General features: G+C 42.0%; 1 protein-coding gene across 1 annotated transcript in view; it reads left to right on the forward strand.

The window, feature by feature from the left end:
* The window catches only part of PDE11A (phosphodiesterase 11A), a 544360-nt gene that overhangs the window by 341467 nt on the left and 186209 nt on the right, over window positions 1–16684 (forward strand). The window contains exon 10 of the mRNA XM_030210333.1: window positions 2720–2770. Coding sequence (XP_030066193.1) covers window positions 2720–2770 — 51 coding nt within the window. The remainder of the gene's footprint in view (window positions 1–2719; window positions 2771–16684) is intronic.

Here is a 16684-nt window from a genome sequence, read left to right on the forward strand (position 1 = left end):
CCTATAATGGAAACCGAGGACGGCTATCTAAAAAACGGCCAAATCCAAGCCCTTTGGTCGTGGGAGGAGCCAGCATTCATAGTGTACTGGTCCCTCTCACATGCAAGGACACCAACTGGGCACCCCTAGGGGGCACTGCAGTGGACTTCAGAAATTGCTCCCAAGTGCATAGCTCCCTTACCTTGGGTGCTGAGCCCCCCAACCCCCCCAAAAAAACCCACTACCCACAACTGTACAACACTACCATAGCCCTTAAAGGGTAACGGGGGGCACCTTGATGTGGGTACAGTGGGCTTCGGGTGGGTTTTGGAGGGCTCCCATTTACCACCAGAAGTGTAACAGGTAGGGGGGGGGATGGGCCTGGGTCTGCCTGCCTGAAGTGCACTGCAGTACCCACTAAAACTGCTCCAGGGACCTGCATACTGCTGTGATGGAGCTGGGTATGACATTTGAGGCTGGCATAGAGGCTGGAAAGAAATGTTTTTTAATATTGTTTTTGGGTGGGAGGGGGTTGGTGACCACTGGGGGAGTAACGGGAGGTCATCCCCGATTCCATCCAGTGGTCATCTGGTCAGTTTGGGCACCTTTTTGAGGCTTGGTTGTGAACAAAAAGGGACCAAGTGAAGTCGGCCAAATGCTCGTCAAGGATGCCCTTCTTTTTTCCATTATCGGCCCAGGACAGCCATCTCTTAACCACGTCCCTGTCCCACCTTCGGTACACTGCCGACACGCCCTCTTGAACTTTGGCCGTCCCCGCGACGGAAAACAGTTGGGGCCGGCCAAAATTGGCTTTCCATTATGCCAATTTGGCCGTCCCTGAGAGAAGGACGCCCATCTCCCGATTTGTGTCATAAGATGGGTGCCCTTCTCTTTCGAAAATAAGCTCAATAGCCAATTAGCACCAATATTTATTGACTGACCAGTTAAGTTTAAAAGCCAATAGACCCATGTAAATAGCAGGTCTATCTTTGTCCACTATTACTTCACCAGTCAGCTGATGAATATCAGCTTCACCGGCTATGTTTTTGCGTCTAGAAATTCAATGCCGGTCACCAGATACGGCCCTGGCATTGCATCTCTGGGTTTGCCGCCAGCCAAAGAAATTAACTGGGCTTCCTTGCATGGTCTCAATATCGGCCCCATAGGCAGAATCTAGGTGGAACACAGGTGGAACGCGCACTTACCCCCCGGATTCTGTAAAGGGGTCCTAAATTTAGGCGCCCAAAGTGATTAGTTAAAAGGCTTCAATGACTTAATATTGGAGTTAACAGGCACTTAATTGGCACTGTTCCATAAAAATGGGCACCTAAATTGAATTGTGCAGAATTCAAAAGTGGACATGAATTCAAAAGGGGACATGGCCCTGGAGGGGCATGTCTGGGTCAGGGGTATTCATAAAAGATGCGCATAGTTTTGCAGAATAATGGGGATCTGCACCCAACTTGAGCACCAGGATGTACACCGGGTTTCAGCTGGCGTAATTCCTCATGCCCAAAGCTATGCACTGAATACTATTCTATAAAGAGTGCTCATCTCGGAGCACCCATTAGAGAATAACACTGAGTGCTGATTTTTATTGGTGACTAATTTGTGGCGCTTGCAACTTTCTATGAGTATTGCTGCTGCATTCTGAATCAACTGGAGCTGGTGCAGGCTCTTTGTAGTCAGACAATTATATAGTGCATTGCAGTAATCCAGTCTTGATGTTATCATGGCATGCACAACTGGGATAAGATTTACCTTCTTGATGTAAGGAGAGATGCAGCATAGTTGTCGCAAATAGTAGAAGCAGCTCTTGAAGGTTGCTTGGATTTGGAGTGAGGTGAGCACCGCACTTTAAGGAACGCATAAATAATAATGTACAATAGGGGATCAACATTTACTAACTGATGAACAATTGTGGAGATACCGCATACTTCTTACAGTTTCGATGGTGCTCCTTTTCACTTCTGCACCCTTTTCCATATTTACAGTCCATTCTCACTAATCTCTGGGGTTAGGTTCCTAGAAAACCCCGTGAATACTGAAAACACAAATACAGAACCATTGATCCTATGGGGAAAAAGGAGGTTAGGTTCCTGTGCTACCCTGTTTACTGTACATTTTTGCTGTCTAACACCATAAACTCATCATTTCGTGTACCCTTCTTGTAAAGAACAGCTTACTTATTATATTGTGCATTTTATAAATGTATTTTATACACTTTTTTGTAAAAGCACAATATATACAGTCTTTTGGTGTAACAATACTCACACACAGCTATGAATATCTTCATCTTCATGGGAACACACTATCATTTGCACTTGCACTATACTGTGCATGACCATGAATAAGCAAAAATTCCTGTGAATAGTGAAAATGGTTAGACTTTATTTTGAGTGAATAAGCACATCCATGAATACCGAATGCACAGAAAGTGAGAATGGACTATATGTCTTTCTGAGGCAAGTGTTTATAAAGGGTTCATTTTAATGTTTATACTGTGGCCCCTGTTTACTAATGTTTAGTACACAATAATTCCATTGTCAAAATATATACAGAACGATCCAACAATTTCACCAATACATCCATGATGTGGAACTACAGTAATGGGCTTGTTAAACCTTTACATACTTCTTTACAGTAGCATAGTATTATGATTTCAGGAACAAAGTTTGAGCACATTTCAAAAGTGTGTATCCAATAGTGTCAGACCTGATTGATTTTTTTTCTGTCACAGGTTCTGTCCTACCATGCAACTTGTTCAAAGGCTGAAGTTGACAAATTTAAGGTAAGGAGCTGGTGCAGCTAACAAAATCATTGTGGCAGGCCTGCAATAAGAGATTTTATTCAAACCACAGGTGGAATAAAAAGCCTGTATAGATGAAAATAGCTGTGGTTTCCCCTGTTACCCATTTACTGCCCTCTCTCCTTGATGGATGGGCAGACCTGCATTGTCCTTTTGCATTTATCTCCACTACCAGAGCTGTGGATATTTACCTCTGCACTTTCCAGTGTGTGACCTTGAAAGACTGAGCCTGAAGTCATCTACATGTAATGTCATAGCTCATGAATCCAGTATCACACAGCCTTCTATTAGAAATAACTACCCGACCTTTTACTCTTGACTTTTTAGCCAGGCCTTTGAAACTTGATGTTATTTTAACATTTGCTTTTATACTTAGGTTAGCGTATCCCAAGAACATAAAAATTTGGCATACTGGGTCAGATCAAAGGCCCATCAAGCCCAGTATCCTGTTTCCAACAGGGGTCAATCCAGTTTACAAGTACCTGACAGGACTCCAAAACATAGATAGTCCATGCTGCTTACCTCAGAGATAAACTGTGCATTTCCCCAAGTCCACCTTAATAATGGCTGATAGACTTTTCATCTAGGTATTTGTCCAAACTTCTTTTAACCCTTTAGAGTCCAATGTTCCCATCAATCTGTTCCCATTTGGCTTATTACAGGAACATCAGCTTGTACGATATCCTCCATTAGTGCATTTCAAGCTTAATTATGTGTTGAGTGAAAAAATATTTTCTCCAGTTTGTTTTAAATGTACATGTCTTCTAGTCTTTGTAATTTTTGAAAGAGTAAACAACTGATTCATGTTTACCTTTTCCACACTACTCATTATTTTATAGTCCTCTTTCTTATCTGCCCTCAGTTGTCTTTTCTCCAAGCTGAACAACCCTAACCTCTTTAGCCTTTGCTCATAGGGAAATCATTCTATCTCTTAACATTTTCATCACCATTCTCTATATCTTTTCTAATTCCACTGTATCTTTTTTGAGACGTGTTGACCAGAATTGGCGACAATATTCAAGATGTGGTCACACCATGAAGCAATACAGAGGCACTGTGAAATTCTTTGTTTGTTTGGGGTATTTTTTTTTTGTATTTTATTAACCATGGCAAACAAACTCCAGCAACAATATCTTGCCAGAACATGTTCATGACATATTGAGAAAGAATATACATTTCTGATATAATACATATGGCTTTGGCAATAGTATGCATACTATTGCCCCACCTCCTGTCCACCCTCCACTTCCAAATTTTCCTGAACTGATGATATTCTTTGTTTTAGTTCTCCATTCTCTTACTAATAATTCCTATCATTCTATTTGGTTGCTTGGCTGCCGCTGTACGCTAAGAGGATTTCAACTTGTTATCCACAATGATGCCTAGATTCTTTTCCTGAGTGATGACTCCTAATGTTGAACCTTGATTCATGTTTGATTTCCACTTTAAGATTAATATTATATAAATTATCAGGATATTATAGTGATATTTTTTACATATGTTTAAGCAGTATTAGGAATTTTGATAGACTTTTAGGGATAATTCTGTAAAGAAGGTGCCAGCATGTAGGTGCAATGAACGTGTGTAAATGATCAAAATACTGGCGTTTACACACTAAGGGGGCCCTTTTACTAAGCCACGTAAGCATCTACACGTGCCCAATGTGCGCCAAAATGGTGTTACCACCTGACTACTGCGTGACTCTTGTGATAATTTCATTTTTGGTGCGCATCTGATAGGCACGTCGGAAAAATACTTTTTATTTTCGGACGTATGTATCGGACAAGCGTCAAGTGGCACTTGATGCACATAGGTCAATACCACCTGGTTACCGCGTGAGTCTTTACCACTAGGCCAATGGCTGGAGGTAAGGTCTCAGACCCAAAATGGACACGCAGCAATTTTCATTTTACCGCACGCCCATTTTCGGCAAAAATTTTAAAAAAGGCATTTTTTTACAGGAGCACTGAAAAATGGATTGGCATGCACCCAAAATCTTTGCCTACACTATCACAAGCATTTTTCAGCGCACCTTTCTAAAAGGACCCCCATGCACGTAAATGCCAATATTCCAGTTACATGCTATTGTAGTGCTTAAATGATGATGGCATATGGTTTGAAGTGGGCATAGGCATACACATTGGTGGAGTCTGGGTTGAGCATCGGCAGAAAGCACAGTCCCACGTATAAATTATAGAATACAATAATGTATGTGGCTTTCAGCAATCTAGGAGTGGCCTAGTGGTTAGAGCACTGGTTTTGCAATCCAGAGGTGGCTGGTTCAAATTCCACTGCTGCTCCTTGTGATCTTGGGTAAGTCATTTAACCCTCCATTGCCTCAGGTACAAACTTAGATTGTGAGCCCTCCTGGGACAGAGAAATATCCAGAGTACCTGAATGTAACTCACCTTGAGCTACTACTGAAAAAGGTGTGAGCAAAATCTAACTAAATAATAATAAATAGATGTGACTATTTACATCAGCCCTGCAGCTGGCATAAGTACTCATATCTAAAATATAGGCTAGTATTCTATAAAGAAAAGTAGGCACCCCTGTATAGAATTGCCATCCTACTGTCTTATTTTGAATAATGTGTTCAAATGTTTTAACATTTCATTTCTGGATTTGGGGATTTTTAATAATTTGAGGCTATTCTTATTATGGCATTTTATTTTCTGGCCTTGAAACTGGATTCTACGTCTATTGTGAGTGTATGTGTTGCATGATTTTATTTATATTATACTGTATATTGTTGTTAACTGCTTGATCTTATATTTGGAAAATACAAATAAATCAATCAATCTTATATCCATCTCTACTGCTCCAGCCTTCTCTGCCGCCTTCTTTTTAGCTAGAACAGTTTCATCAATTCAGTTCAGCAGTGCCGTTCACTTCTAGCTCTTTTCTTAGTTTTTTTCCAATATCACTGTATTTTTTCACTGTCTCCTGAATGAGTTGTAACTGAAAAAAACAGTTGGAATGTCTCAGGATACCATCAGCTGTGCTGAGAATGAGTATACCAAATATTATTTTTCTTTGCCAGAAAGGTTTATTAAATCACCAGTGTGTCTTTCCAGCTGGTACTATGGCTGGAGTCACATTGGTGACTTAACACAGATTAGGTATCATAATATTTTGGGGCTGACAATAAAGAGTGCTAATCATTTGATAATTAATGTGTGCTAATAATCATGCTCTACTGTACTGATTTAGCACAGAAGAAAACCTCTGATACAGTATGATCATGCTAAAATTGTTCAGATAAGGAGATAATGAGCTGCTTAGCTCATACCCTAAGCACTAAACCATATGAAATTTCTCATGGCTGCAAGAACACCTTGGGTATTTTAATAAAGGTAATAAACACCCTGGTTCTTTCTCTAGGCCGGTATCTCAGGACAAATGTAAATGAGATCAAGCTTTAAATGAAATGTGGATAAGTCCTTTAGAGGGAGAGGGATGGGGAAGGATGGAAGTTTGTTCAGTTAAGCAATATTTTTAAAGTTTTTGGCAGCTTGCTATTGTTAATTGGAGAATTGCTTTTGATTGCACGGTAATTTGTCAGCTTTGCATTTGTGATATGTCATTTTGGGAAAAGTTCAATAAAAGATACACATTTTTAAAAAGTGTTCACACCTTTGTATGTGAACAATTCAAAGTGTTTAAAAGTAGGAGTCTGTTTCAGTTTGGAACAACAATTATAGAAACAGTAATGAACAAAAAGAAATCAAAAAGTTTTAATTGCATAAGTCTTCAAATACCTTGACTCAATGCTTAGTGGAAACTCCTTTTTGCAGCACTAACAACTATGAGTAGGTTAGAATAGGTGTCTCCCAATTTTGCATGGTGGGATGGTGAAGGCTTTTGCCCATTTTTCTAGACCTATTTTGTCTAGAAAATCTGTGGCAAGACTTGAAAGCCAGAGACAACCGATGATTCCCAGTCAACTTGAAAGAGCCTGATCTATTTTAAGTTGACTGGGAATCATCGGTTGTCTCTGCATTTCAAGTGTTGCCACAGATTTTCTGTTGGATTTAGGTCTAGGTTTTGACTAAGCTACTCAAGAATATTAACTTTTTTCTGGCTCTGCCACCCCACTGTTTCTTAGGTTTTATGCTTAGGGATCACTGTCCTGCTGAAAAATGATTCATCTCACCATCTCATTCATCTATGGGAACAGGTGTTTTTAAAAATATTTTCTAGTGTCTCCCTGTATTTTGCAACATCTTCCTTTCTCTCAGTCTTCACAAACCAGATCAGATAAGGGGCTAATATAGCTAACAAAATCATTGTGGCAGGCCTACAACCGGAGATTTAGCTCAAACTATAGGAGGACAACAAGCCTGCAATGAAAATAACTTACTTTAATGCATTTTTTGAATTGTGTTTTTTTAGACAGACGAATGTGAAAATGTATAAGAATGTGAAGAGTTTTACAAGTTACTGTACGTACAGCCTCTGTGAACAAGGCTGGGTAGGCCCAGATACTGTAGTTGTTTACCATTATTTCAAGTAAGAACTGGTGATTGTCCCTATGACCACAGTTCCCCAGAAGATAATTTAATAATCCTTTGCCAGTCTTGGAGACTCCTACAATACCTTGCATTGCTTTGAATATGTTATATTGTCACAGTCATTAACACCAGTTCCTGCTTTAATAATGCTGTATATTCTCAGCAGAGGAGTTTTACCTAGACAAGATTTATTTTTATTTTAACTTTAGAACCATTGTAACACCGCAATGCCCACTGTGTATCAGCATCTTAATTTTACTGAACTCAGTTCCATTTGAAGCCTATTAGTTAATGGGCCCATGTAGCGGAGAAATAGTAGCAATAATCTAATAACCCAGGATGTATAACAGTTAAATATAATTGGTATCATAGTTCTTTATGCCAACAAATAGCAAGAACAACTCTGAAGGCAATTTAGTTTATAAATGAACATAGCTTTATATTATATTTAAACTCCATGAGGCCAATAGCCAAAGAGTTTAGGATCTTCTTTGAAAGTTTACTAGGCCCAGAAGCCTAAATTTATGCTCCTAGTTTCATTGGTATCCTGAAATTAATGGCAAGAATGGTAGAGTTAAGACAAGGAAAAAAGTTAAGAACTTAACAGTAATTTTCAGCACTAGGCACCTATATTAGGCTCCTAAATCTAGGCAAATGAATGGCAGTCCTATATTTAACAATATAATGCAGAGGTGAATTTTCAGCTATAAACTTAGGGCCCTTTTATTAAGCTGCATTAATCAGTTATTGTGTGAATTAATGCATGCTGTTAGCACCTGCCAGTGCTAACTATACAGTAACTTGACATGTATCACAACACTAATTCCTGTGTCAATAGAATAGTACTGAATTAGTTGGGTATTACAGCTTACACGTGGAAGGTGATTCTGTAACAAGGTGTCAGGTAGTAGCCTATTCTATAAAGGACCATTAGCACCTACTTTCCTTTCTAGATTACTACTGAACCAGGTATTCAAAACTATTTAACCGGCTAGGAATGGCTCCTGGCTGGTTAAATAGCATTTAAGTGCCTAACCATGGATACCCAGTGGGATATAACTGGTTATCTCCTGCTGACTATCCCAGTTAATGGCTAGCTGCTAACCGGCTATATCATGCGGCATAGATGGTTAGGCGTGGATATTCAGTGCCTAACCAGCTATGTTGAGCAGTCAAAATAGGCCTACAGTGGCCTATCTTTAACCACTAAAAAATTAACTGATTAGTGCTGAATATTGGCCTAGCCGGTTAACTTTTTAGTGATCAAAGTAAATCTGGATATTCAATGCAGTTCGCTGGATATGACCTGGCATTGAATATCTGGGTATAACACTGGCGGAGGACAGTAAACGCTCTGCCTGCAACCGGCTAAATATCTGGCCCTTAACATTTAGGCACGAGCAATTACGTCAGCCATAGAGCTGGTGTCAGTGTTATCATCACCTAAGTCCTGCAGATACCTGTTAATTAGCTATATGATTGGAATTTGGTTTAATTGTTGTTATAATGAATGTGACTAAGCAGAGGCCATAATAATAAATCCACTCTCTAGGCTGTTGGTAGGGTGGTGTAATATTGTGGCTTCTTATAGAACAGCCTACATGCGATATGCGTGGTATCAAATTCTCACCTGCACTGATTGTGATGCCAGGGTTAACCTGCACAAAGTGGAATGTCTAGCTCCGACCACCATGTTGTACAGACTGGATGGACCATGCATGTCTTTTTCTGCTGTCATTTAGGGGGAAGTTATCAAGCTGCATTATGGCCTTAAGCAGTGGTGTGCTAGTAAATGGTTATCAATAGGCTCTCTCTCCTCCCCCGCCCAAAAAAAAAAAAAAAATCAAACCTGGTGCACTTAGAACATTGCTGCCCTTCCCATACTATGCTTAGCAGGAAGGAACCCCCCACACCCCATGGCACACTCATCCCTTTTATCTGCCCCCAAACCCCCTCCCCATGGCAGACACCCCTTTTGATGTCTACATATCATGTCGTTTCATGTGGTTGACCTTATCCCTTCTTCAGAGGAGCCTGATGCAGCTGTGCCCCAATCCTGCCATCCCCTATCCTGCAAGTCAGCACTTTCTTCCTCATCTGACCCCCCCCCCCCCCCCACATGTTTACCTGTAAAGGCATCTTTTTCCCCTCCAGAGGTTGACGCTAGTGCTAGCATTTTACACACCACTGCTAGCGTCGGTCCCAAAGCCTTCTCGCTGCCGCAGTCAGTTATTGTGACATAATTTCCTGTTGCCGCAGGGGTTGAACGCGGTGGTGGGAAGGCTGGAGTTTGGTGCCCAATGCGTGTGTCATATGCAAGATGTGTGTGACTTGGTATGTCTGTGCGCCGACTTAGACCCAACTGTTTATGTGAACTGCGAGATTGCGGTTCACATAAACAGTTGGGTCTAAGCTGACGCAGGAAGAGGAAGTGACCTGCTGTGACCTCTTCTTGCTCCATGAGCTGTGCTGAAGGGCTCAACAACCGGCTCACAAAATTCATAAAAAATTAACAACCGGCTCTTGTGAACCGGTGGTCTTAAGTCACATTATTTGCCCCTTAATGTGACTTACAGGGCTGTAATTCAGCTTGACTTGCCCTACCATGGTGATATTCAGGTCAGCACAGGTTACACAGTAATGGGATGCAAAACATGCAAATGCATGTAAAGCAGCTCATTACTATGTAAAAACCAAAACATGACTTGCAATGTGTACTGGGTGCACACTGCACGTTGCAAATCACAGTAAAATAACCACAGCCAAAAACTGGGGTTGCTTTACCGTACCGGAGAGCATCAGGCCTCAAAGCTATGGCCTAATGCTCCCAGGCTGGAGTCTGCAAGGCTTGTGCTGTTCTCAACCCCCCCATCACTTCCCCGACCCTCTGGTCAAGCTCTCCCAGCCACTAAAAGCCCCCCATCCCCGAAAGTGCTTTCTGTTAGTTTCCCTGGTAATCCAGTGGTCTTCAGGCAGGAGCAGTATTATCACTAGGGGTCAGCCTGCCATGTAAGAAGATTACTTTCTTATATGGCAGGCTCACCTCTAGTGGTAGTACCACGAAACTGCCATTAGGGGTCATGGCAGCCATTTTGGGAGCCGGAGCTGGACAGCTGGGAGCAGAGAGGGACTGCTTTTAACTTGGCCCAATGTACCACCAATGATCACCTTTGAGTTAGGCCATGGGGTAATTGAGTGGCAGGTGGGTGGGGGGGAAGGTTCTCTGGATTCTATGTGTTCAGGACATAGCAGTGGGGTAGGGCCTTTTGGATTTAGCTGATTGGGGAGGGCTAGGGTGATCAGAAAGATATGCCGGGGGGTTGACTATTTTGATCATTGGCTTAGGGGATTAGGGAAATGGATCAGGCTTGTACTAAGGTGAGAACTTGGATGTTGGGGTGGGGAGATTCAATCAACGGGGTCGGCAAAGAGAATTGAGATGTGGAGGGGGGAATGAGTTTGGTGGGAGTGCTGGTATGGCATTGCACATTATTTGTGTACAAATCGCACTGCATTATCTGCAGTGCCACTGTGCCCTCTGTGCTGGGTGGGAGTCCTCCATTTACAGTCCTGCCAGTGAGGGGTGCTGTTTCATTGTCATATGTTCAATAGTGAGGGACAGCAAGCTCTGCAGCACTCCAAGGAACCTGCCCATCCCTAGTTATCGAAAACACAATATTGAAGTGTCACCACCCCCCCCCACCCCCTTTACTGGCAGCAATGCAGTTGAATGACTCCTGCTAAGCTTAGAGGGAAGAGTGGTGTCAGATAGCGAGAGCTGTCTGACATTGCATATAATGTGGTGACATGAGGTATATCTCTGCCCCATGTGGTAAATGCAAACCCATATGGCACTTTATTAAACATACCTCTTAGGTTCCTAAATTTAGGAGGCTAGCTTTTTTTGTCGAGCCCCCATGGGTTTTGTCAGGATATAACAATACAGGGGCTTAGCCAGACAGCAGATTTTGGGTGGGCCTAGGCAAGAAGTGGGTGGGCACCAAGTGTTTTCCACCGCACCAAAAAAATATCTCAGCTGGTGGAAAAATGCTTCTCTCCATCTTGGCAGTCTACAGCAGACATGCGCTGAAAACTGAGCAAGCGTAGGTGCCAGTATCGTGGAGAGCAGCATTTTCGTTACCATCAGGGGGAAGTCTTCAGCTGGCAGAGATTGGGATCCCCACCAGCTACTGCTAAACGTATACTACTGTTGGGTGGGCCTGAGCCCTATGTGGGTGGGCCTCGGCCCACCCAGGCCCACCTGTGGCTATGCCACTGTAACAATAAATATTCAGCTTAAAGATGAAGTTAATAAGTGCTACAATTACATCATTAAAAGAACAGAAATAAAGGTTTGTTAATGTATAACACCTTTATTATTAATTTTTATTTCTATATTGTCATGTGAACTAACATGATAGCCACCTTGTTTTATCCATCATTTAAAAAAGATATCAATACCACACATCGTACTCTAATAAAATTTTTCAAAACATTAGGTAAAAGCCTTCCTATTGATACGTAATCCACAGGAAGCTTTAAAAAAACAAAAAAAAAACAAAGCTAACCTTACTCTGTGGTTGAGAACAGTGCAAAGCAGATCAATATTTAATGGCTATGATGAATTATTTACCACCGTACAAGATCTTCCCTTGAGTAAGGCAAACAACACACAGCAGAACACTGCAACACAAAATAATGAATTGCCTTCTTTAGAAAATGTTTGATTCAGGCATGTAATGTTAATAATGTAACTCCCACGGGTTGCATGGTCCGAAGCCATGGTACCAAAGGGCTAGCTGAAAACTAAAAGCAAATATTAAACATCCCTCTGTACGTACTGAAAATTGGAAAATTTGTCTGAAGCTGAAATAATATGAATAGTTCTTGTACTATGCAACATTTCATGCCTGCTTTTTATCTAAACCTGAGGTAGGTGCCCACTTTGGTTTTCTTCCTAGAAGGGAAGGGTCTGTTATTGTTTGGAATTAGAAATGCGCAGAAAATTTGAGATTGAGCTGTGAATTTCAGCATGCATGACAGAATTTTTAGATTTTTCCAGCTTGGGTTTTGAAAATTGCTTTGTGAATTTGGAGAAATTCAGATTCACCAGTTCTCAGGAATCTGCATTGCTTGCCTGCTGTGGATTCCTTAAATCAATCAAACCTGAACCAACTCCAGTGCAAATTCTCAGGTCTAAAAGGGTCATACTGAAATTTATTTTTCCCTAAATGTAATCAAACTAATTGACCAACTCTTGAACTTCTTGTGGGTTTGGAGATCTGACTTGCGAACTCTGGGACCTAATTACTAAGCCATGTTATGGCAATAACGCATGTTAAAGGTCAAGTGCTCAAGCAGTGCCATTTCTGAAACTGTATCCACTGGGTTAGGGAAAACCAAGGATTGCTCCTACTCTCACTAGACCACACCAGGATGCAGCAGTAAGTGTTGGTGGAGGTGAAGGGGGTGGTGGTTTAGGGAGTAAGGGGATAACTGCCAGAAGGATGCTGTAAATGTTTGAACAGAACAGAGATTGACATTAAGTTGATGGTCACGGACTCTTAATCTGGATCTGGAAGATTTATGATTAAAGCAACACCAGTATTTACAAATATGAGTTCTGAGTTCTTGTTTCTCCAATATTATATTAGAATTCTAATTTTTTTGGTTAAACCAGAGAGGTGTCAATCGAAACATTAATTGAGGGTTCAATGGACAAATGCTTGTCTATAGAAGGTAATACATTTGATACGTCCATTTTTATGGTGACCTTGGCATTTCCCCAAATTAATTTCAGTCCTATTAAATATGGTCAGAAAAAGTGAGATTATGGGACACATTTTTGAACCAAAAAAACATCCAAAAAGTGGTACAAAGTGGTATTTGGATGCTTTATTTGCCAAAACATCCAAATCACTATTTTCAAAACACATTTTAAGTTCGTCTGCAGTGCATTCAAATCACAAGGGGGCATGTCCAAGGCATATTGGGGGTGGGATTTGGGCCTTCCCAAAACTTAGATGTTTTTCTACCATAATGGAATAAAACAAAATGTCCAGGGCTATAATTTTAGATGTTTTGGTCTAGACCTGATTTTATCACGACTAAGTCAGAAAAAGGTGCCCTAAATTACCAAATGATCACTGCGCTTACTAAAGTCTCCAATGACCTATTACTGGCTAAATCCAGAGGTCAATATTCCATCCTCATTCTTCTTGATCTTTCCGCTGCTTTTGACACTGTCGATCACAGCAAACTTCTCGATACCCTGTCCTCACTTGGATTCCAGGGCTCTGTCCTTTCCTGGTTCTCTTCCTACCTCTCCCTCCGCACCTTTAGTGTTCACTCTGGTGGATCCTCTTCTACTTCTATCCCTCTGCCTGTCAGCGTACCTCAGGGTTCTGTTCTTGGTCCCCTCCTCTTTTCTATCTACACTGCTTCCCTTGGTTCATTAATCTCATCCCATGGCTTTTCCTACCATCTCTATACTGATGACTCCCAAATCTACCTTTCTACCCCTGATATCTCACCTTGCATCCAAACCAAAGTTTCAGCGTGCTTGTCTGGCATTGCTGTCTGGATGTCTCAATGCCACCTGAAATTAAACATGACCAAAACTGAGCTTCTCATTTTCCCCCCCAACCCCACCTCCTCACTCCCCTCATTTTCTATTTCTGTTGATGGCTCTCTCATTCTCCCTGTCTCCTCAGCTTGAAACCTTAGGGTCATCTTTGACTCTTCTCTCTCCTTCTCTGCTCATATCCAGCAGACCGCCAAGACCTGTCGTTTCTTTCTTTACAACATCCGTAAAATCCGCCCCTTTCTTTCCGAGCACTCTACCAAAACCCTCATCCACACTCTTGTCACCTCTCGTTTAGACTACTGCAATCTGGGAGAATGGGCGTGCAAGTGGCAGATGAAGTTCAATGTTGACAAGTGCAAAGTGATGCATGTGGGTAAGAGGAACCCGAATTATAGCTACGTCTTGCAAGGTTCCGCGTTAGGAGTTACGGATCAAGAAAGGGATCTGGGTGTCGTCGTCGATGATACACTGAAACCTTCTGCTCAGTGTGCTGCTGCGGCTAGGAAAGCGAATAGAATGTTGGGTGTTATTAGGAAGGGTATGGAGTCCAGGTGTGCGGATGTTATAATGCCGTTGTATCGCTCCATGGTGCGACCGCACCTGGAGTATTGTGTTCAGTACTGGTCTCCGTATCTCAAAAAAGATATAGTAGAATTGGAAAAGGTACAGCGAAGGGCGACGAAAATGATAGTGGGGATGGGACGACTTTCCTATGAAGAGAGGCTGAGAAGGCTAGGGCTTTTCAGCTTGGAGAAGAGACGGCTGAGGGGAGATATGATAGAAGTGTATAAAATAATGAGTGGAATGGATCGGGTGGATGTGAAGCGACTGTTCACGCTATCCAAAAATACTAGGACTAGAGGGCATGAGTTGAAGCTACAGTGTGGTAAATTTAAAACGAATCGGAGAAAATTTTTCTTCACCCAACGTGTAATTAGACTCTGGAATTCGTTGCCGGAGAACGTGGTACGGGCGGTTAGCTTGACGGAGTTTAAAAAGGGGTTAGATAGATTCCTAAAGGACAAGTCCATAGACCGCTATTAAATGGACTTGGAAAAATTCCGCATTTTTAGGTATAACTTGTCTGGAATGTTTTTACGTTTGGGGAGCGTGCCAGGTGCCCTTGACCTGGATTGGCCACTGTCGGTGACAGGATGCTGGGCTAGATGGACCTATGGTCTTTCCCAGTATGGCACTACTTATGTACTTATGTACTTATGTAATCTGCTTCTTGCTGGCCTCCCACTTAGTCACCTCTCCCCTCTCCAATCGGTTCAAAACTCTGCTGCCCATCTCGTCTTCCGCCAGGGTCGCTTTACTCATACTACCCCTCTCCTCAAGTCGCTTCACTGGCTCCCTATCCATTTTCGCATCCTGTTCAAACTTCTTCTACTAAGTTATAAATGTACTCACTCTGCTGCTCCCCAGTATCTCTCCACACTCGTCCTTCCCTACACCCCTTCCCGTGCACTCCGCTCCATGGATAAGTCTTTCTTATCTGTTCCCTTCTCCACTACTGCAGACTTCGCGCCTTCTGTCTCGCTGCACCCTACGCCTGGAATAAACTTCCTGAGCCCCTACGTCTTGCCCCATCCTTGGCCACCTTTAAATCTAGACTGAAAGCCCACCTCTTTAACATTGATTTTGACTCGTAACCACTTGTAACCACTCGCCTCCACCTACCCTCCTCTCCTCCTTCCTGTACACATTAATTGATTTGATTACTTTATTTTTTGTCTATTAGATTATAAGCTCTTTGAGCAGGGACTGTCTTTCTTCTATGTTTGTGCAGCGCTGCGTATGCCTTGTAGCGCTATAGAAATGCTAAATAGTGTAGTAGTAGTAGTAGTGGAGGGATTAAGACATGACCCCCCATCCTTATTCCCCCGGTGGTCACTGACCTCCTCCCATCCCCCAAAGATGTGAAAGAAACAGTACATACCAGTCTGTATGACAGCATCAGATATTATGGTCAGGCCTATTAGAGCAGCAAGCAGGTCCCTGGTGTAGCCTAGTGGTTGGTGCAGTGCACTGTAGAAAAGGGGACCCAGGCCCATATCCCACTCTGTTACACTTGTGATGGAAAGCGTAAGCCCTCCAAAACCCACCAAAAACCTACTGTATCCACATATAGGTGGCACCTGCAGCCATAAGGGCTACTGTGGAATACAGTTGGGTATGGTAGGTTTTTGGTGTGTTTTGGAGGACTCACTATACAATATAAGGGGGTAATGGTGAGATGTGTACCTGGGATCTTTTATGTGAAGTTCACTACAGTGTCCCCTAGGATGCCACACTGCTCTGCTGAGATGTCTGTGTGGCCAGTCTACTAAGAATGATGGTTCCTCCTACATACCAATGGCTTGATTTTTGCGTTTTTCCTTGCACAGTTTTTTTGTTTTTTTAATGGTCCAAAAAGGTAGACACACTTAGCACAATAACGTCTAGCAAATGGCCATTTTCAAAACAAAAAGAAAGGATATTTTTCTGTTTTGAAAATGGTCATGTTTGCTATTGGATTTTTGGACATTTTCTGCAAAATTTAGACATTATATTGAAATGCTCTTCATATTCTTGCTGCTAAATTATGTTCTTATGTAGTAAACTCATTCATGAAATCACTATGTATTGCAAAGTTGAAATGGCCTATCATAAAGTTTCCAAAGTTCTTTCTTTAGGGATGCAATCACCTTTTGTCTATTCACCATGCCATCTGTAGAAGGCTTCAAGGTCAGAAAAGACAATAGCAGCAAAAAAGAGTCTAAGCAATAACCATTACTGTCGAATGAAGAACCT

The sequence above is a fragment of the Microcaecilia unicolor genome, chromosome 7 (assembly GCF_901765095.1).
Source record: "Microcaecilia unicolor chromosome 7, aMicUni1.1, whole genome shotgun sequence".
Taxonomy (NCBI): domain Eukaryota; kingdom Metazoa; phylum Chordata; class Amphibia; order Gymnophiona; family Siphonopidae; genus Microcaecilia; species Microcaecilia unicolor.